The sequence below is a fragment of the Cuculus canorus genome, chromosome 4, assembly GCF_017976375.1.
Source record: "Cuculus canorus isolate bCucCan1 chromosome 4, bCucCan1.pri, whole genome shotgun sequence".
NCBI classification, from domain to species: domain Eukaryota; kingdom Metazoa; phylum Chordata; class Aves; order Cuculiformes; family Cuculidae; genus Cuculus; species Cuculus canorus.
In genome coordinates, this window is record NC_071404.1 from 48442505 (window position 1) to 48465542 (window position 23038).

Sequence of the window (23038 nt, forward strand, 5' to 3'; positions counted from 1 at the left end):
TGGGTTTAAGAAGAATAAGCTCCCTAGCTTTTTCAGTCGTTGCACTCTCAATTTACCATGTTATGGTTGGAAGAGGGGTTTTGTATGCATTGTTTAAATGTTTGCAAGGCTAATCCCCTGAAGAAATCCATCTCTTTTGCCCCCAAACATTTCCCTCAACTCTGCTTACCAGAATGTCATTGCATTTAGTATCAATACATCTCATCTCCTCCTAAGCAGGGACTACAGAGGCAGGAAATAAACAGCTACTCTTCAAGAATCAAGTGGAGGATTCAAGTGGCTCAGACATGATGGGAGATTTCTCTCTATGCACATAAATTTATGGTCACACCGGTACTACAAAATGCACAGCAAAGGGTGTGGAAGACCTGCCTCATGCCAAGGACTGTCCTCCTGCTGCAGCCCAAGAGGAGATGGCTGTTAGCTCCAGCAGCAACAGGATCAGGTTCTGACATGGTCTGTGCACGTGAACCGTTTAGACAGCATCCCAAGGGCAAACAAACAGCATCACTCTCCGTGCACAGCTATGAAATCAGCCCAGACCATGAGGCTCTCCAATGGGATCTGAACAGGCTGGACTGCTGGGCTGAGACCAATGGGATGAGGTTCAACAAGGCCAAATGCCGGGTCCTGCACTTGGGGCACAACAACCCCGTGCAGTGCTACAGACTGGGGGAAGAATGGCTGGAAAGCTGCCTGGAGGAGAAGGACCTGGGGGTGTTGATTGACAGCGACTGAACATGAGCCAGCAGTGTGCCCAGGTGGCCAAGGAGGCCAATGGCATCTTGGCTTCTATCAGAAACGGTGTGACCAGCAGGTCCAGGGAGGTTATTGTACCCCTGTACTCAGCACTGGTGAGACAGCACTTCGAATCCTGTGTTCAGTTCTGGGCCCCTCACCACAAGAAGGATTTTGAGGCTCTGGAGCGTGTCCAGAGAAGAGCAACGAAGGCGGTGAGGGGGCTGGAGAACAAGTCTTACCTTTTTCACAGAAAGGGTCATCAGGCACTGGCAGAGGCTGCCCAGGGAAGGGGTTGAGTGCCCATCCCTGGAGGTATTTAAAAGACAGGTAGACGAGGTGCTCAGGGATGTGGTTTGGTGGTTGATAGGAATGGTTGGACTTGATGATCCTGGAGGTCTTTTCCAGCTTAGTGATTCTGCGAAATAGCCCTGGTTCCGCTGATGCTCTCAGTGCTAACAGCACCTTTCGTAACAGCACCTTTTGTAACATGTGCAGAGGACATGGCTGGAATCTACATCCTGTCAGACCTGAAGGCACTTTGCAAGTTTACCCACTGAGATAAGGTTCTTTTTGCCCTTCAGGAATATGGCAGCTTCCAGAGAAATGAAAGAAGTGAACCACCTTTTCCACTGAGTTATCCCACACTAGAGGGTCATGAATGCATCACCTGTTACAGCTTCCAAATGTGAAATTAACTTCTCCCTGTGCTTATGTCCCCACCTATGAAGCCCTACAGGCTTAGAGAAACAAGCCTGGCCCCAAATTCCCTCCCCAACAGCCAGAAGTCCAGCCTCTGGCAGCTGTGCTTCTGTGCCTTTGCCTCCAACCAGCCGGGCCACCAGTGGCAAGGGCAGCAGCGCAGCACAGGGGTGGCCCAGCTAACCGGCCAGCGCTTCAACCCTGGCATGGTCCCCGGGCAGGACAAGCTTCATCTCTGGATACTACAGGGACAGTTGCAGGCTAGGGACTGGCTCTCACCTTGGCAGCTCGTTTCAAGCACCGGTGCCCGGCTAATTTGTGAGTTATCTCCAAAGAGGAGTCGGGAAGCACCACAGGATGGAGGAGGTCTGGCAGCACTTACCCTCTGAAACTAACAAATACCAGGAATAACAACGGATGTCTTAGCAGACTGATTAAAAGATAAGATGCTTTAATTTCACTGCCTTTAACATAAACATCCATTACTTGACTGTTTACTCAGGAGTAAACAGAATAAAACCAAATGCAACTTGTAAGAATGACGGGTTTTTCCTCCGCCTTTAACTCTCGCAATCTTATTTTGTCCACAACCTGTTCAGCATCATCATTTAAATAAACCGCAATGATTTATTATACCACAGTGTGGTAACACACAGACATGCGTGTCTGAAACGGCCCCAGCAGAGGGGAAGCCCAGCTGACTGTACTGCCACCCTACAGCAGACAGTTTGTTCTAGGACACGGAAACAGGTCGTCTTGTACTAACAGCTTATTTATATCACACAAAGTAGATTTTTGTACAGTACTTCACACCTTTTAAAAACACAGTCGTGTATTTAATGCTCTTCAGCCAACAGTCATCAATGTTGGCATAGACAAATATCAAACGAAGCACATTGATGTTGCTTGGATTGACTTAGAGGAGTGTGCTGTGGGGTAAACATAATTTCTGGCTATTTATGGTTAGTGGGAAGTCAAATCATCTGTGGGAGATACAAAGACAACATTTCAGTGCTCAGGTCTTGGAGCCTTTCTCCTGGGCAGGCTCGGGAGAGGGGAGTCACAGCATCTGCAGGATGAGAAATTTGAGCATTTGTATGCGTTTCTCCAGGACTGTAATTTTAAAATTCACTTTTCTACAACAGTCTTTCCTAGCAGTTACCTTTGCAATTAAGTGAATGATGAATTTTTCTTCCCCACGGAGAAAGACTTGATAAGAACATTTTAAAAAGAGAAATGGGCTGGTGTGTTTTTTTTACTTTTAATGTACAATCTCAGTTAACAGGTTTTTGTATCTTTTAGCTTTCAAAGTTCAAAAATATAAACTCTCTAAAGTGCATAATCGTACTTACATTTCATATAAACTATCTGAAATTCTAGCAATATACCATGTAAACAGCCGTAACTAAGCATCAGAAAATGCTACAATCTCATCAGTTTAAAAATAAAATGGACTGTTCCCTACATATCATTTATCAAGATTTGTCAGGGGCAAAACCCAGCAAAACAGATAATTTCAGTACACAGTGCAAACAGGCTTTTAAAAATAAGCAGAGAAAACATACTCCTGGGAAGCCTTGGCCCACTGGAAAAAAATGTATGACTATGAAGAAAGGACAGAAACTGCTTCTCTCATTCATATAAAGACATCTGGACCCAGATTCAGCAAAGCGCCAACTTTCAGTCCATTGTAATTCAGCAAAATCCCAAAGGCAGACCAGCTTGAGGCACACACTCACCACACACATTTTTGCTTTGCTGAACTGGGTATGAACAATACCAAACTGAGGCAGCGCTAAGGAATTTTTGGTAACACAAATCCTTTCTCATCCTATCCTTCTACTACTAGAGTGACATCACAGACAGTTTGGCTCATCTATTATACCTAAAATAATTAGGGAGAGCTGACTACAGACTCTTGAGAGAAAGAGTCCGTAAGAGCAGGCTGAAGGATAAAGGCACAGCTCATTTCTGGGCTGCCCTGTGTTCAAACAGCGGTTTACCCTGGTCAAGCTTCCCTTCCAGTCAAGCATATTGAAAAGCAGTTTTTGAGCCCGTTTGCAGAGGCACAGCCCCACATCTCTCAAGCAATGGAAACTGAGCATCTCTGAGAAGCCAAGCCCCAGGTCAGTATGCAAGTCCTGCAGACTCTCTGGAAATAGGAAATTCATTTTTCACTGATTTTATATATATATATAAGGGGCAATTCTGCAATCACTAAATACCCCCAAAAATCTGTGTGTTCCCTTCCTAAGTGCTTTCACTAATGCTCATCACTGCCTTACCTATCCAGACTAATAACGGGTATGCGCAAACCCACCCACTTTGAAGTGTTTATGGGATCCTAAAGAGACCAAAACACTCTCACCATCAGTTTTGGCAAGTTTCCACAGCAAGTGCAAGGAGGTAAGTCCAAGTACCACAACCCAAACATATCTATTTGTGAGCCCGCTTGTCTATACAACAAAGGAAGGGGGAGAAGTTGTTCTTGGAGTCCTCTTCTCGCCTCCTCCAGCATGATTTGCACGAGGCCTGGCTGCACCAACTGGCACTGCATCTGATCTCAGCCTTCTGGCTTCTGCATGTTAGCTCTCCAAGGGATCAACGCAAAAGAATGCACTATAGAAATGCTCTCCCTGGGACGTTAGGGTCAATCCCTGGCTTGGGGCAGAGCGAGATGGTGCACTCAAGTCTCTGCACTGGGAGAGTGAGAGCTGGTGGCCTGAAACTGCAGAACTGTGAGCCCTCAGCTGCTTGATGCATTCCCAGACTCGCTGCCTTTCACTCCTTCAGGCAGCATCTGTCTGACACAAACAACTGAATCCAGCATCCCAAGACTTTCTCTTCCAAAAGTCATAAACATTGTTGAAAATGTTGAATTGCCAAAACCCGCACCTGAGGCACAGGCCCTTTTTACAGGCAGAGCATGGCTCTAGACTTTCAGTTCCCTGCAGTATCCTCTGTGCTGATGTACCACCTATACACACCGTGAAGAAAAGACCATCCTCTGTTGCCACTGTCAGTGTCATTGCCGCAGACCACATTTAAGTCTGACCATGTACATAACAGAACAAAATTTAGGCTATTGAGTATGTACAACACCCAGAAGGACTCTTCAGCTTGGACTCTTGAGTTTGTATCAGATCATGAAGTACACGTCCTAATGGTGTAAGTTTTCCCGGTATCTTCCTGATACATCACACCAGCCATTTAATCAATCAGCTACCAGAATCCCAAGGGACTCTGACTTAAAGCTTTGAAAACCTTTTTTTCCTCCCAGTTGCCCAAACATGGTCATAATGTTACAGTAACACCTTTGAAGCAGAACAAGCTGGCAAGAACCTGGCTGCATGAGTCATTTCTTTTTTTTTCGCTATCCCAAACAGATGTATGTACTTTCTTCTACTTTGATTGGCCACCAAAAAAATGAGAAGAAAACTCAGCTCAAGCCTGGGCAAAATCGAAACTCAAACCAGCTCTCAGTGATGATTGTGAGATTCCAACAGCATTTATCTAGAGCAACAGAAGATGCTGGACTCCAAACAGTCACGTCAAAAGTCTGAGCGAATCTTTACTGTAGCCACAAGAGAACAGTCTATCAGACATGTGCCTTCACATGTGATCAGTCAGGACACTTGTCTGTTAAACTAAAGTAGAAGCTATTTGATGATTTCATCACTATTCATCCTACTTTGCCTCTTGCTATGATATGCTGTGAAAAAAAGAATAGCATGGCTGGCTTAGATATTCTAAATATTACAGGATCTGTAAGCAAATCAAAACAGAAGGATCCCTTCAGTGCAGTCACTCAGCGCAGCTCCATATCTCCTACACTGGCAAACTCCATTTTGGGCATCAGGCCTGGAGAAAGAATAGGCAACAGCAAGTGCAGAGAGTGATGGAAAGCCATCCTGCCTCCCACCTCTGAAAATGGCCCTTCAGTTCTCAGGGAGCTCCTCAGCTCTCCCCAGCCAGGCTCCCACTGCATCCACTTCATGCATTTGTCCATTTGGTGCTCTCTCCTCTTTGTTTACTGCCAAACTCAATCTCCTCCTTCACATGATCTTGGAGCTAATATCTCTTTTACTGATCAGAACCTCCAGCAGCCTCAGCTTGGCCTTAATCTGCTTGTATTCATTGTATTCTTCAGCCATAGGAGTGCGGTCTTCTTTCTGCACGTTCCTGATGGGAGTGAAAGCAGACCATGAGGATTTCTGTAACAGGATGCCTTCCCTCAGCAGCCTCCCTCCGTCCCATAATAAAATCTATAAAGCAGGTCCTCTCCTTCTCTCCCCATCGGGGAACAAACCCAAACTTTCAATCTTTGAGATTAAAAAAAGAGGGGCAAAAAACCTACACCAACAAAGCATGGGACGCTTCCATATCGAGGCTGAACACAATCGCATGGTTCCAATTCAAAGCATTATTTGAGGCATGCCCTACTTCTCTGAAATTGTCAGCCTCCATACAACAACTGAAAAACTTTTTTTTGGCTTTTGTCTGAACATCAGCCTGCTAGCATGGTGAAATAAAATACACCTTCTCCTGGCTTGGGACCACATTACTTGCAAGAACAGACATTTTCGTGATAAGGAAGAAGAGATCTGGTTAGATTTCTCTTTGCTTACACAAACCTCTCAAGATTTCAGTGATTTAAAAAGAACCTCTAAGGATGACGACTGGTGGAAAGAAACTAACAAGATAATTTGAGAGTCTAAACACATTAAGGCATTCTATCAGCGCATTAATGAGGGACATTTCTGAAAGTGATAAACTAGGCTACACATACGTGTTAAACTAGTGTCCGAATACCTCAGACAAGCAAGAACAGCACAGAAATCTAAACATATATGATTAGGAAAAACTCCAATATTCTATCACTGAGAGACTCTTCCACCATTCCCATCAGCTGTGCTACAGGCAGTTGGATTTTCACAATCTGTACCTTTGTTTGCCATGGATTGTCCTAAGAATAAGTTTTCAAGGAGGCTGTGGTCTCTGAAGTTCTTTGTGGGAGGTAGAGGAGTAATTAATTTTAATGGGCAACTATAATGAATGTGAGTAATACACTGATGATGATGATGAAGAAATGAATAATAGTGAATCCAAGGAACCTTCCATATTTGTACCTCTTTGTAGATGCTAAATATTAAAAGTAGCTAAAGGACAGAGAAACAGCCGAGAAATTATTACCTTCCATTCTGTCGGAAAAAATTATCTTCAAAGTCTCTCAATTTTTTTCTGATTCGCTTTTTCTCTTCCCTGACATCCTGGAGCTGCTCTAAGAGTTCAGGGCTGTTGGGTGTAAATATAAAAGAGATCATACACATGTACACAATTATAACAGGAAATCTACAAATATACGGTTGCACTTATGCCAGGCAATGGAGCTGCTTCTGAAAGCAGCTCTGGCAACTCTGTGTTACTTGCAACAAAAAGTTCTCTGAATTTAGTTCAGCGAAATGATCACACACTTAAGCTGAAGCACACCTGACAACCTCCTTAGAGGCATTTCACAGTCCACCACTAACTTCTATGAAACCTGCTTGCTGAAGATGGGGCTGGTTCTGGCCGCTTTCAAAGGATCAAGATTCAATGGTCATGACTCAAGGCTATCACCTATATGGGTCTGCATTAGACCTAGGTGCTTGCAACCATCAAAGCTAGTTCAATTTAATCTCTCCAAAACCTGGAAACCCTTTTAGAGTACAGGATTGTTTTCAGGAAAAAGGCTTGCCACTGGTGAAGTGGAGCTACTGCTTAGTGCTAGCATCCAAAGATGCAGAAGTCAAATAGCAGTATCAGGACAAGGTAGTTTCTTCCGAAACTCTTTCCTATGAGGGTCTACTGCATTTGAAAATAAAGAGCAAAAACTTCTGACTCAGACCATAAATGGGAAAAACCCCCCACAAACCTAGACACTTTTCTGCCAAATAAAATGCAGACTTAGCAAGAAATACCTTTTTGAAGTTCCCTATGAATTCAACATAGAATCATTGAACAGAATCATAGAGTAGTTTGGGTTGGAAGGGACCTTAAAGATCATCTAGTTCCAACCTCCCTGCCATGGGCAGGACACGTCCCACTAAATCAGGCTGCCCAAGGCCCCATCCAACCTGGCCTTGAGCCCTTCCAGGGAGAGAACACCACTACTTCTGTGGGCAACCTGCTCCAGTGCCTCACTACCCTCATCGTGAAGAATTTCTTCCTTATGTCTAGTCTAAACTTGCCCCTCTCCAGTTTATACCAGTTTATAACATACATGGATGCTTCATGGAGATTGGAAAGCCCCATATCCTGGTTGCTCCTAGATGACATTTTATCATCCACCGGGGAAACGAAGCCGTCAGCATCATCTTCTAGTTGATCCAAGAAGCTACGCACGTTGAAATCTGTTTTCATGGTAATTGTGAAATCTGGCTTCACATTGCTGTCCTCCTCAGACCCCTCCTCTTCCTCCTACAGAGAGGGACAGAGCACCCCCATAAGAGAATAGGTTACTGCTTCCAGTCTCAGAAACGGGTACCTCCTTTCACCACATGCATTGGGGAACAGATATGAAAAGAAGAGGATAGGCAGAGTAAGCACTTTAATTGCTGAGCAATACAGGACACCAGAAGACCATCAGTAAGACATTATACACAAAGCACGTCAAAGAAACTACAACCATCAACTCAGATTGGTTAATTAGACCCAAGGCAACAGAACTGAGTGAAAAAATACCCAGCCTTCTTAGCAACCCTTGCTTTAATTTATGTATTCTGATGTAAATAAAACCAGTTACAGTCATTATGGATACTGTCTAAAGCATACTGGCCATCCTCTACACTTCCTTACAAACACACCTGGTAGCATCCAGACTGCCAGGTCAAAATTTGAAATATTATCTCAGTAGATGCAGCTCAACAGCTCTCTCTAATGGCTGAATTCAAGACCTCAAATGCTCATATAGTGATATCAATGAGCTCAGATCAGTCTTTCAATGGCCCAAACGTGGGATATGATTGACTGTAAAAGGACTGCTGTTGCTAACATGTTCCGGATGTCAGCTTTGTACCATTTAGCTGGAATACACCAAAAATTGGAGAGGAAACACCGTGCCCAGTGCAATTTCCCCAAAGTATGCTGATGAATTTGTCATGCTAAATTTTTTTTTGCAAAATTTATAGGCACAAGATTTGACAGTCTCTGCTGCACTTGCTACTTGCTAATTCACAGCATTCTTAAATGCAGGACTTGTCCTGCAACAGTGTCCACAAAACATTTGGATTATCAGGGAACAGGGCCCAGTACTTGGAGACATTTCCAGAAGATGACTTTCAACCTTAATATGAGGAACAAAGCATGAGCATTAGAGGAAGATAATAAATGCCAGCGTGGACTGCATACGTGTATGTGTGTATGTGTATATTTATTTTACAACCACGTAACTCTGGCCAGGAAGGATCCAAGCACATGCATATCTTTAAAAGCTTCTGAGGAGTAATATCACAGAAGTCTTCAAATCTATGCAAAAACATATTGTTGCACTGGGTATCAAAGAAAGCCATTTTCTTCACTTTTTTTTATGTGACTCCTTGTGAATAATGCAATTATTCCTAAGACACTGCTCCCATATTTCAAGCAAAAAGAAAGAAAGTAACACTAGGACCTGGCATGGTCCCTTTAAATCCTCAAAATCAATGATTTATAAATGCATACATTTACATGAAATCAGAGAGTTTGCCCAGTTTTCTTTTTATGTTAGAGCTCTAGGCCATAAAAATGCATTGCAAGCCACAGGCTGAGAATTGCAACCACGATGGAGGCTTGAGGATGAAAAAAAGATTAGCTGGGGAGAAGTTTTCAGTAATAATAAAAGATACAGAGAAGTCTGAAAACATCTCAGAAAAATCTGCAGGGAACTTGTCAAAGTTAAAGCAATATTTAGCATATGATTAGCTAAGACCATTTCTCCAGGGTCCTTAAACCGTGCGAACAACTTCAGGCTAGGCTGGGAGGGGAGACCATCATTCACTACCGTTTACCAGTTCCCAGGTATTGTATCTTGCCCTGCTGGGTAAGGCAACTAGGCCTGAAGCAGGAGAATGCCGATCCTGCTGTAGCATGGAGGAGGATTTGCTAAGTCAACCTAAGCAGTAAAACCGGTACACTTTATTTTAGGGAAATCTCTCTGGCACCAAAGGAGGATCTCCAGTGCGCTTTCCTGGAAGAGGGAACTGCTTCCAGAGAAAAAGGAAAAGGACAATTTTCATAAGCAATGTGTTGAACTGCTCCTGAGGACAGATGCAAAGTGTCTTCCCACAGACACTCGTGAGCCTGTCTCGCTTGCCTCACTACAGGGCACCAGCGCACTGCCCAAGCCAGCAAGGATTGCTCTGGCCCAGAGTTCAGCAGCAAGCCTCCAGCCAACGGAAACCCATGGGAGGAAAAGAAAGTGTAGAAATAAACACTACCTCTGGCTGTCACAAAACCTCTTAAAACACTTCGCTGTTTAAAACAAAGGAGCAAATTAAGAAGACTCTTAGCAAGAACTCGAATGGCTGTCTAAGGCCTTTGCTTTAAACAAGCCTCACATGGGAATCTTCTTTTAAACATACACTGGCATTTACATCTTGAATCAGAATGATCATCATTGACTAGATCCATTTGGACTCTACCTGCTTGGGTCTTTAGGCAATCACGAGGCATTTACATTTTCCAGAGTTACAAATATAAAATCTCCAGAGCATCCCCCCACCTTCAGCACTTGCAGCAAACAAGCTTCTCAATGATTTTTTCAACACAGACAATATTCAAGATACTGTACTCAAATGTTTGGTAAGGTTTCACCTCAAATCACCTTACAAGCTTTTAGCCAACTCTCCCACGTGCTTCAAAAAAACCCATCAAAATAAAAAACCTCAGGGTTTTGTCAGGGGCTCATCAAGACAGGGAGTGCTCTGCCCATAGCAGACCTATGCAGGGGTTAAGTTTTGCAGCCTTTTGGCTCTTTTCTCTCTTCAGTTCAGTGCAAAGCCGCCACACGCAGCCTCTTAGGGTCCCATTTAAATTTTAATAGGCATATAAGTGTTAAGAGGGTCAAGACTGATCTTCAGTCAGAAACCTCTCAAGGTCTGTATTCCCTGCAGGACACTGGCTGAGCTTGTGTGATGCTGCCTTGCTGCAGCACCAGCCATGCTGGTCATAAGAGAGCACCATAATTGATAGCTGTAAGTTTTGACTCTGGGTACAAGCGTAAGTTAAAAACAGAAGACACACTAAAAGAAAAAACCAAAACCAAACAAAAATACTCCCCCCAACCAGATCTGATCGTACAATAGCGAGCTCAGTGATGATTAACCAGTTTCCAAACAGCAGCTTAACACCTTCAGTCTGCAATCTGGCTTTAATGAATATTTGCCTTGAATAGGCCATTAATATCCAATCTACTGTAATTGCCCAGTAATCAAATCGCCTTGGGTGCCTCGGTCATCAGTATTTACACTGTTAACCAAACTCTGGCTGGATAACACATAAAAGAACCAAGTATGCTGAAGCACTTTTGTCCCCTGTGACACTGCGAGAGAAATGAAAGCAAGCCAGGGCCCAGCTCCATGCTGTGTGCCCTGGTCAGATGCTGGACTTCCCCTCCTCTCAGGGGAAGAAGATCCAATATTGTAGCAGTCTTCACCATTTAGAATTACTACTTCACAGCAACATGAGAAAGAAATGTGACAATCCCACCACCTGAATCTGACCAGATGTTAAGTAGCAGAATTGAGTTATTCTTACTTCAATTCTCATGAGACTTGGTTAGAAACACCCTTCATGAGGTAGTGACAAAAGGCATTGGATAAAATAAGCACGTGAATGGGAGTGGGTAAGGATCTCGTAAGTGCCCCAGCTGACTCCACGTGCGAGTGTTAGTTTTGTGAGAACTCATTCCTGCCACAGTGCTGTGTGCAAGCCACAGAGCTTTGGAGTGAGAGAAACTACTGCAAAACAAGTTAGTGTCACTAAAAAGAAAGAGGAAAGCAAGGGGAAAAAAGCAAGGTACAAAGGTAATTGTGTTTTTGTTTTTTAAAACAAAATCTATTATTTGCCGGTAGAAGGGGAAGGAAAAGTTTGGGAAAGAATGCAAAGCCAAGGAAATACTGTAGTCTTATCTACAACAAGGGAAGAATTTGATCAGTACTGGTGAGGCTTAAAGCAGCTACTGATTTTTCACGAGGACACTGCAAAAAATCAACACTGATGAAAAAAAAAAATCAATCAATCAATCATTCTCTTTCATCGGTATAAGGGGAAAATTGATGCAAACTGAGCAATTAGTTAGCAGCTGGAGGTCTTCACCTTTATCTCCTTGAAGAAGGAAGCTGTTTCACCCTCGATAATTGGCTGCAGCAAAGGGCTTCTCCGCTTGCTGGAGGGGGAACCCTGTGACAGGTGTTAACAAGCACGTTACATTATGAACCCCTTTCTCCTCCACCACCTGCTCTCAGCTCATTCTCACCCACACATTCACTCTCAGCTCAGTGTCTGACCATCAGAAGAAATCTGTTTCTTAAAAAAGAAAAACATGCTTGGCAACCCCCTCAACCTTGGGCTGTTTTCCATCAGGATGTTGCTTAGCAAGGGACATCACTACCATACACTTAAGAAAAATGCCTGGATGCTGGAATACTAGCTGGGCAGGAACTACAAAGTAAAGGCTGGGGGAAAACAATTCCCAGCCCAAGGCCCATATGCACAGATTTGGTTGGCTCTCCAGAACCACGGCGTAAACCCAGCTAGACGCTCTAGGCATGCTTTCCAGGAGCCTGATTTCCCACTGAACTGTCTAATGATGTGAAGACGGATTTTCAAATACATCCTGCCCCTGCACGAGCCTCTCACTGTTCTTAGTCAAGGGGCTGGGGAAAAGTCAGTCTTGTTTCTCCTCTGCTAGCCACCATGCAATTTCAGTGTCGTGTGAAAACGGGACTCAAGTTTTCTTTTGAACGCTTTGTGCTAAACTGTCCATGCAGAGCTACATGGTTTTCTTCCTCCTTGATTGTCAGCACTGTCTCACAGCACACATTTTGGGGAATACTTTGCATATTCAAGAAGAAACAACTCTGTTTTGTTTTAAATGCAGGACCACCTCCTACTATTTGCAGAAAGCCCCCCCCACTTCTCAGTGCGACTGCACTGAGTAATACTGTGCCAGTCCATTCAATTCACTGACCTATGAAAAGTGGCCAGGACATGAGCGCTGCTTGGGAACAGCAAAAAAAGTAAAGGATAACAGACAGTGTAAACAGGAACCATGATAAAACAATTATCTTTCCACAGACAGGCTAAGTGTTCTGTGAGAGCCTCTTAGGTCATATAACTTTTAATTTTCAGTGCTGGTGAGACTGTACCTCGAATCCTGTGTTCAGTTCTGGGCCCCTCGCTACAAGAAGGATACTGAGGCTCTGGAGCGTGTGCAGAGAAGAGCAATGAAGCTGGTGAGGGGGCTGGAGAACAAGTCTTCTGAGGAGCGGCTGAGGGAAGTGGGGTTATTTAGCCTGGAGGAGGCTGAAGGGAGACCTTATTGCTTTCTACAACTACCTGAAAGGAGGTTGTAGAGAGGAGGGAGCTGGCCTCTTCTCCCAAGTGACAGGGGACAGGACAAGAGGGAATGGCCTCAAGCTGCCCCACGGTAGGGTCAGGCTGGACATCAGGAAAAAAATTTTCACAGAAAGGGTCACTGGGCGCTGGAACAGACTACCCCGGGAGGTGGTGAAGTCACCATCCCTGGAGGTATTTAAAAGATGGGTGGATGAGATGCTCAGGGGTATGGTTCAGTGGTTGACAGGAATGGCTGGACTCGATGATCCTGGAGAACTTTTCCAACCTGATGATTCTGTGAAACATTGCCTACATATACTGTCTAAAACTGGAGATTGTGCATTTACTCCCTAGAGGGATGCACTGGATCTCTTGCCGGTGGCGACACCTCCTTGCCATATTAAAGGAGGGAATATCCATCACTTGCAGGATCTCTTTAATACAAATGAAGTGTTAGGAGACTGTTGGCCCTTTCTCTGAGCAAGGAGACTCCTGTGGGGCCCCCACAAGCCTGTGGTCCTGACATACAATCCTGTGTAACCATGAAGTATGGAAGACCTACAGCTCAGAGTGGACTGGTAAGGAAAGGGAAATGAGGCTGTAGCCAAACACAAGATGATGAAATAACAGTAGCAGCCCAACGGAAAGAGGAGAAACAACAAAAAGTGAGATATGCCTCATGGCTCATGAGTGGGAACTAAAGTCTCTTGACCAGCTTCATCCAACTTCAGTTTATGGTGTATCATTGATTCACTCATTTGCTCGGTCTTTGAGTGATAAAGGAGGCTGGGACTTGGCCTTAGTGATTATGTTGTATTTGAAAGTGTAGTGATTCCTGTTTCCTCAGCTTGAAATGAAAGAAATAGCCCCCAAAGGAATGCTCTACTCACAATGATAGGGATGGCGTTGGCTCTGGAGAGGATCTGCTTGACCAAGCGATACCTGTCATACAATGGCTTCATCACTTGTCGTTCATTTTTGGTAACCTAAAAAGGAAAAACTAGTGAGATCCATGTAGCCTTCAGCAGACACTCCACTATATGATGTGTGTGCTGTGATCACTGTTAGTTAGAGGGGGCTTGAAGGGAATTTCATGAGGAGTACAGCAGCTTTAGCCCCGCAAATGGTAATGCAAGTGCTCATGTATGTCACTGCATCTCCTGTCCCAGATGCCAGATAAAGCAGTACCCGAGCTGTGGTGCATCTTGTAATGTGGTTGGATGAAAAAGGTGGTTTAAATTACAAACTTGGGTATCATATGTCCACAACACAAAATAACCAATACAGGCAGCATCCTGTGCTTGTAATCACGTCTACCATTAAAAGCCACAACGTGAAGTTCCCCACCCTTATTCTTGTGGCTAAGACCTCGGAGGCAGAGTTTACGACCCAGGAAGAGAGAAAGGAGTTGCAATGACCTGATACTGTAATGAAAAGAGACTTTCCCAGTACATTAAACTACAGATTTCACAAAAGCTGACTTTCTGGCTTCTTATTCCTCTTAATTTCATGTGCAAGTGTTGCAGCCCACTTTAAAAGAAAGTGAGCTCTTTTTTCCCGTCACGGTGCCCAAGTAATTCAAAATCACTCAGAGGTATAGGTGCACACTACATCTTTTATTAAATAAGACGCATGCCCTTAAAACACTGGATTCAAATGATCAAACAACCCGTACGGGCCAGAACACAGACAGGAAAAGCCGCAGCCACAAAAGTGACCGAAACAGCCCATCAGCAATGCTTCGCAGCAGTGTAACAAATTGCTTAACTGAGCCTGAAGAGTATGGAGAGTCCTAATGTTTCCTGGAGTCACACCTGAAATCAAACTAAACCTGCTTGCTACTGCTTGCTGCAGCTGCACGTGTTGCAAAGAGAAAAGGAGAAAAGAAGAAAAGGAGAAAAGATAGGAAAGGATAAAAGAGTTACAAGAGACAAACAGTTGCAAGAGATGAGAGACAGTCACCACCTTAGGAACTATACGTGTAGCAGCACATGTTTCTTTGTTGGGCGGGTCCAGAAGATGAGTGTCCACACACAACACACAAACACAAGATGAGACAAACAAGAGAGGGACAAGAAGACTCATAGAGAGAGAGTTGCAGAGAGAGAGAGAGAGACAACAGACAAACAGAGAGAGACAAGACAAACAAACAAACAAGCAGAGTTGCACAGAGAGAACTTCAGGTCTTTGTGGGTGTTTTTAAACTCCCTGTCCCTCACCTGATCAGGTTAGGGAAGGACAGGTAACAGGCTCACTCATGTCCCTTCTCCCCAGACAAGGCCACACATGCTCCCCAGCACTTCTGGCCTTGCTACTGAGGCTGGGGTCCATACACCTGCTTTGAGCCATTCAATTCCTGCCAGGCCAGGTCCACACAGCAAGCCAGCGATTCTTCATCTTTTTAACAATCTAATCTTCCCTTCCGCACCTCCTCCCAGCAACCTTACTCTGGAGAAGTTGCTACAGAGTTGAGAAGGGATGAACGCACCAAGGCTGGGCGGACTAGAGAAGACAGAACAGTGCAATGATGTCCACCCCATTGCTCTGTCCCTAAGTCCACTCCTCCTAGCTGCATGTCACACTCCCTTCTCATTTCGAGTGTTGTAAACTACAATTATTTGTTTCTGTTTTTCTTTCAAATCCAAGCTAAGCTGAAAATCTTGGTCGTACTGACAGTATAGGAGAAGGGAAGACTTAACAGACAATATTTAGTGCAGGAAAGCAAAGGTCTGTCCAACCAAGTACTAGCTGTAAGGACGCTGGCTCTTTTTTCTTCAATGTTTTGTTACAGCAGGGTCAGAAAACAAACAAATAAAATACTTAGCAGAATCTACCCGATCATCATCTTTGTATTCAGCACTGTCTGACCCACATCCTATGACTATCCTTCCATTAAATTTTTTGTCTAATTTTAAATTATAAAGATCATGTGAAGGGTAGCTTAAGGTGATTTTGATGCCATGTGTACCTTTCTCAAGGCTTTTTACTGCTGCTAATCACCAGAGCATCTGAACAGCTGCCATATAAAGATCAACATCAACAATGTAACCCCTAGCAGCCTTTGTGTAGTCTTCTGTTCTACAACAGAAAGAGGAGGACAGGGTATACAGCTAGAGACAGGGAGGAAATTTTAAAATAGACAGTCTTTTATTTTGTCTACAGTTGACTCTCACTGGATTAAGCTTTCCAAAGCTTTCACACCTTCCCTCCACAGCAGGAGGTGCTGTTGGTTTGCAAGGGGCAGAACAGCTGTGGAGTGGGACTGTCAGGGATGAACGCTAAGAATCTGGAGGTAGCATCCTCCTCTTGATAACTGAGCCTGTTTCCTGTGCTGGGGGCAAATGAATAGGGAGAAAGAAAAAGCCCTTTTTATTCCTTTCTGGGTTCAATGCAAACATCCCCCAGCCTGATAAAAGGCACAGAGATGGGCAGTCTGAGATCTAGGGTCTGCATGTCCCACACCTCCACAGCACAACTGGGCTCCTGTGGCTGGCAGCCTCAAGCTGGCTGTTTGTTGAGTAAGCAGCTCCCAGGGATTAGAGGGATGTGAGCAGCACCAAGCAATTCACTCAGCCCTCTCTGTACTGAGTTTTGTGTTGATGTGTCTGCATTCAGTTGCACTGGCTAGCAAGCTGCCTCCAGCTTTGGATGTTTCTCTGCAACCTATCAAGCATAAAATTGAAGAAACTGGGTAGCCTATATATATTATATTATTTCTAGCTTTACTAGGCTAGCAGTTAGTACAACAGGAGGCACAGCACTACTGTTGGCTCAGTCTGTTACTTTAAAAAAAAAAAAAAGACTATGCTGAGGCTGAGAACCAAACCTTCAATTAATGACATGTTAAAGTCAATAAATAGCACTATTTTGTACAGAAAAATAAACATAAGCCTCGGAATGGGCAAACAATCCTTAGGTATGCTGAAGAATGGAAAAAACAAACATCATGCTTTGGTGTCTGAATATCAGTATGAAGGAAGAACACAATTAATTTAGGAGTTGAAAGTGTATGGGGCCCAAGTCAGCACTGCAGATTTACACCACCACACTTAAGAGAAAGCAGATTCTGAAAGAAAATGTTTAGCACATGGGTAAACTGTCTCTCTAGGTAAACATAAGTAATACCAGCAAAATCCGTGTATATTTTGGTAGAACATCAAAATGCAAAAAGACTGCTGAAATAACGAAGCCTTTGACACAACTCTGGGGCACGCTCCACATGGCAAAAGAGCGGCAGCCAAGGAACAGATCATTGCTTGCACTGTTAAAGCAGCTCGAGAATTTCTGGAGAGATGGACTTCTTGGCTTAACTAAAACAGCATAGTTCCCTCTTCACAGGTTCATCTATCACTGGTGCAGAAAGACCCAGTTGCACAATAAATCTGAGCTCCATTGTTTTTCTTGTTCAGTTAAACATCTTAAGAAGAAAAAAACCCAACAACTTGGCTGAACTATCTCCATTCTCCTCAAGCTCTCAGTACTTTTCCACTGCTGCAGTGCCAGGAGCTGTGAACAGCAAAAGCTGATCAGCTGCAGTCTTCCTTGCCATGCAGTTCAGCGTTGCTAGGTATAGGCTGCTTACTTAAGCCCAAATAAATTAAAAAGCAGTTGCATAAATAAAGCATCAGAAGGGGGAGGTAAAAAAAAAAGGTACGCTGACAAGCTAGGCTCTGGGCTTGTTCTCTTTTTACACAGATATGAGTTTGCTTCACCTGTTGATTTATACCATTACAAAAGCAGCAAAAGCAGGCTCCATCCCATGGAGAAGACAGAGAAGGTTAAGTGAACTCCCTTGGGCTCGTTTTTCTTATTTTTTTTTTTACACAATAACAGAACTGCACATCCTGTCATGCAACTATTCTGTTTTCAGCTTCTAGTGTATGTGACTGTACAGTATTAACACTTTGTGAAGGCATTTAAACAAATGAGTAAGACTTTTTTAAAAACAATAGATGAAGGAGGAAATAATTCAGGAGCAAAGGGAAGGAAGAGATCAGGAATCCCATGCTGCAGCAGAATGACAGATTTGTTAGCAGTGCTAATCAAATACTCCTTATAAGCAGTAATTTGCTGCTCCCAAGCTGCTGCTCAAGGGATTAGCACCACTCTGATATTAAGTTACTTTACCTATACAGCTGGTAGCAAAGATTATAATGTCATCAGTGAAAGATGAGAAGGGATTCATACAAAGTGAAGTTGCTGGCTTGGAAACCACTGTCTTTCTACCATGGCAGGGATCAACAGTACATAATACTTAATTCTCTGTCTTCACAAAAAATTTTCCTTTGTTCAGATCAAGTGTGCAAGAAACCTCATGCCCTCCCATTCCACTGGCACATGGAAAAAAAACATGTGTTTCTCAGGGGAAGAATGAAATCTCCTCTCAACTGTGACGCCCAGGAGACAAACTATTTCATGAATCCTTTGTCACAAGAGGATTGTGCTAAAAGCTAGGTGCAAGTGACTTCCTGCAAACAGCAAGGTGCTGGGAGAAATACGCTGTAGCTCCTCTAAAAAGGAGCAACGTGTGCATACCTGCCTTTCCAGTTAGCCATTAATACTAGCAAATGGCAAAATTCCTGGCTGTGTGGAGGACTGTACACAACTATTCCCACACAGACTGTATCCCCAGCAATGCCAGTGAGTCAGCTGGGCCACAAACTGGATGTCCGTGGATCCTGGTGAGTATGATGCCAAATTAATGCGTGTTCAGCCTCATTCATTCTGTAGGTTTGGTCCTGGAGGTATCTGCCAAACTCAGTGCTGTATGCAGACATCACCTCGCTAAGAAAAGATTCTTTTGTAGCAGCAGCAGTGAAAGATCATGGAGGGGGATTAGACAATGCATGCGTGGTTTGAACAGTGAGAAGTTCTAGTGACTGTGACATCAGAAGGGCATTAGGAAGATAATTTACCACAAAGACATATAAAGATGCACTTTTTTCAAAGTGCTGCTGTACATACCGGTCTGCCATGAATGTTTTCATAATACAGCAAAGCTTTTTGAAGAGCCACTTTTTCAGCTGCTATCTGATCTCTTGTCATGTCCTATGGAAAGTGGCACAGAGAGAGGAGAAAGAAAAAAAAGTCAGGTTCCTAGACTCAAACAATATTGATACGTGGCCTGACCAAAGCCATGTCATTCTGCCATTAATGTTTTGGAGACTTAGCTCCTCATTCCAGTCCTCTTTTTCCAGCTATATTGCCAAAGACTGTTAACATAACTGGTGCCCCATGCACAAAGCAGGCAGATTAAATCCATACAAACTTTGCATATTAAGATATTTTATGTACAAAGGGTGGATTTATTGATTATCAGCATGCTTTGAAAAAAAACAATGGTATGCAACTTTCAATAACAGAGGCTTTTAAATTCTACAACAAAATACACGTTCTTTCTTTTTCTCCAAAACCAAGACAAGCTCCAGTACCTCTTGGAAAGCTTGCCATCTTTGCTTTGTCTGTCACAAAACACTTTACCAAGAACTGAAGTGCAGTCAGGCTCTCTCTTTTGCCAACTCTGTTACGGAGTGAAAAGCACTGGCAGACAGGCCAAGGCCACCAAGCCAAAAAAAGGGCAGACAGTTGGAGATGACTTGTCTCATTAAGTTTGCTAGAGTTCCCCCACTGAACTTGCCTGACATAGCCTTTTCTCTCCCTGTCACAGCATCAATACCATCACAGGCCGTCTTCAAAAGGCCAGGCTGTGGATTCTTGCTAGTGTAAGAAAACAGCCAAACACACACTGTGTATCACCTTCTGCAGATCTAGTAAACAAAGATAACACTGTCTGCTCCTCTCTTACGAAGTGCAGCACTATTTTCACGTCAGCAGATTCAAGGACTTCATGTACAAGGCTGCCCAAATCTCAGAACTAATAACATCAGACACAGAGACTTCCCTGCTGATAACCCTCAGAGATCACAGGAGCCAACAGAGCTAAATGTAACACTCTGAAGAGCAGGGATAAAATGCCCTGAGAGAAGAGCATTCAGCTTCAGAGTGAACTAGAAGAAAACAGACGATCCAACGCCCAGAATACTGGAAGACTCAGAATTTGCCAAAAGCCTTTGGACATCACAACAGAAAGAGACAAACACAGGGCAGGAAATACTGCAAGAATTCAGAAATATTACTTGGAATATAGAAGTATCAGAAAAAACCCATACAATGACATTCAATAGAAACCAAGGTCTGGAAAAAACATCAGACACTACAGGTAGAGGGAAAGAAACTAAAGCATGTGAACCAGCCAGGTGGAAAGGCTGTAGACTTTGTGACAAAACATAGAAGACTACAGGGCTTTCGCAAGTGGCTGTACAGCCACAACTTACCTACTTTACTTAAAAGCCTAAATCTCATCTGTCTACATTGTACCTTAATATCTTCAGGTCGGTTTGCCTCTGTTCGTTTTTCTTGCAGCTTCTTCTGGATAGAATCAAGGGTTGCTTCCACAGCAGGCTTGGCAGATTTATCTGACAGGTCTTGCTTCTTATCATCATCCTTTTCGAGTTGAGACCCAAAGCTCTTGGGAAGCGTGTTGCTCCGCTGACGCACAACAGGTCCAAGGTCTTCCTCCGATATCTTCAGTTTTGACTCTAAACACGGACATTTGAAATAAGACGAATAATTTTTCTTTTTTAAAATGTGATAGTGACAGGACTGCTACCTAACATCAAATCTAAATGAGGCAGAGTCTAGCTGCCCCCTGAAGGTGTACCAGTGGTGGTTGCTCACCTTTAAGCTGCTTTCGGAATTTGGCCAAATCATTTGTCCATTTGAGCACTTCAGGGTTGGCTGCTTTGTCGCTGTGGGAAGGCTGGGAGGAAAGAATAGTCAGGTTCAGTCTGTGTTAAACCAACAGGAGAGACCCACTGAAACAAGCATGTGTCAGAAAAAGAGGTACAACAGAGTCTGGACCCAGCACAAAGCATGGGCACTGGCTTCTGGCTGACTCCTGCATACTTTCGACCAGCTCATTTCAGACCTTGATTTAATTTCTCCTCCCTGTCATAATGCTGTCTCTCAGGGCCATCACAAGACTGATTTTCTTTTTAGAAAATACAAAACTTTTGACAGCAACCATTAAGTTGTAGGAGTGGTTCAAATGGCCACATGCACATTGGAATCCTTGTGCCTATTGCTTCCTAACAAGAGGGCACCTCCAAAGTAGAGGAAGCCTAGTATGAACAGTTTGAGAAGTGTTAGTATGCATTTATCCACACCAAATTTGCCTCACATCCGAAGACGATAAAATAACCCAAATGCTAGGCTACAGCAAACTCTGAACATTTATTTCAGTCTTTTCTACTGTGGGCAAGATCATTTCAGTACAATCCTTTGTGGTTTAGATCACCAACAAAGATACACACACGCAAAGCTTTAGTTCCTTAAAAAGCTTTCTGTGCATCGGAAGGGCATGTCAGGAATAATTAGAGTACAGTACACTGCTGCTGCTCAACAGCACTTAACTGTGGTTTCTTGCTTAGGAGTAAAAGTGGCTGTTCTCTCTCCTCTCCAATGCACTGGTGTCCTGGGATTACCATCATGCAAATGAGATGCACAATTTTGCTTCCCATAAGCTGAACTTGAATAAATAAACAAAGAGAAGTTTAACATAGTTATTCCTGCACACTGAGTGTGTGATTTCGGCACACTGTCTTAAGCAGTGATCAAAATCCCATGAGCTCATTAGGTTATTTCTTGTGCTGCACTGATAGTATGTAATTTGCTTGGTATGGATTCATGTTTTCTTTTTTTTGGGGCAGCAGCTTTTTCCTTTTTTCTTTTTTAAAAAATATTTTAAAAGCTTTTGAGCCTGTATCTGTTTGACAGACTTCCCTAATGTCCCTTCCCTTTGTTGTTAATGCATGTATCTCCATACAAATGTTTAACTCCTAGAGACTCACTCTGTATTTCCTCTCCTCTTCGAATTTCTCCTCAAATTTCCTAATCTTCTTCTTCAGTCCTTGAATCCTTCGGGTGAGTTGTGCAGGGGTAAGGTCTTCTCTGTCATCTTCGTAAGATCCCAAAGATGAACTCCGCCTCCTACCAGAGTAGAGATTGCAGGAAGAACTTATTCAAACAGCCACAGTACATCTTCACGTAGAGAAGGCCACTTAAACTTTGTGTATGTAAAGCCAAATTCCACAGAAGCGAGAATGCTATGTTGCTACTCCATAATGACAGATAGAAAAAGATGCTGTAACAGCCCCTTTCGGCAACAGCGACTCCCTAGATGTTAATTCACAAACCCACAAATGATTAGTTTCCAAGATATTTTCCAAAAATATCAGTTTCCTGTCAGTATGACCAGAAATCCCACACAGCACAGCTGTACAGCAGATGTGAGATGTTGCTTGATGCAACTGTGCAAACCTTTTACAACTGAGAGTCAGCACAGTAAATCACAACCCACCTCATGAAGGAATGAGCATTGGGAGGGGAAGGAGGCACTTCTGTATCATCCAGGTACTGTTGGCTCTGTCCATAGGCATAGAAGCGAGGGGACAGCATAGGATCGCTGTCTTCATCCAGAAGCTGGCGAATTAAGCGACCGGCCTGCGGGGAAAGGCGAGCCTCATCTGAGTCTAAGCTGTCTCGCTGCCATGAGGAAAGAGCAGGGATGGGCTCTGGGAACAGTAAGACAAAGGCTGGTTTTACTGTTTTTGTTTTACATGTACGACAGACTCCAGGCAACTTTTTCTAATGAACCCTGACCCATCTGTCCTGGACCACTACTCCTTGTTGTCAGGCATTCTCTGGGTCACTACTCGCATCTGCCCAGTGGGCAAAGCAATTCAAAACATTGCCTGGCCATAGTGGAAACTACACAAACATAAATATCTCCTAGGTGCAACAGAAAACTGCGCCTAAAAGCTGGCCAGTAATTACTACAGACTGACAACAAACGAGGCTATCATCAGCCAGCACCTTTGAGGAAAAAGTTATGCCTAACAAGAGAATTATTGGCACACGGCAGTATAAAGGAGGCAAGAGGGTTACAGGAGGATTTTTTTTT

General features: G+C 43.6%; 1 protein-coding gene across 9 annotated transcripts in view; it reads right to left on the reverse strand.

Annotated features, from left to right (window-relative positions):
* Positions 1 to 1874: 1874 nt before the first annotated feature.
* Positions 1875 to 23038, reverse strand: part of FAM13A (family with sequence similarity 13 member A) — a 131086-nt gene continuing 109922 nt past the window's right edge. For 8 of the 9 annotated variants that reach the window (XM_054064319.1, XM_054064318.1, XM_054064317.1 and 5 more), the window contains 10 exons: positions 22436 to 22649; positions 21927 to 22065; positions 20755 to 20836; positions 20395 to 20615; positions 18982 to 19065; positions 13908 to 14003; positions 11776 to 11859; positions 7703 to 7899; positions 6634 to 6735; positions 1875 to 5622 (listed from right to left, as the gene is read on the reverse strand). In XM_054064319.1, coding sequence (XP_053920294.1) covers positions 5496 to 5622; positions 6634 to 6735; positions 7703 to 7899; positions 11776 to 11859; positions 13908 to 14003; positions 18982 to 19065; positions 20395 to 20615; positions 20755 to 20836; positions 21927 to 22065; positions 22436 to 22649 — 1346 coding nt within the window. In that variant the 3' untranslated portion in view covers positions 1875 to 5495. The remainder of the gene's footprint in view (positions 5623 to 6633; positions 6736 to 7702; positions 7900 to 11775; positions 11860 to 13907; positions 14004 to 18981; positions 19066 to 20394; positions 20616 to 20754; positions 20837 to 21926; positions 22066 to 22435; positions 22650 to 23038) is intronic. The other variant, XM_054064316.1, reaches the window with a different exon arrangement.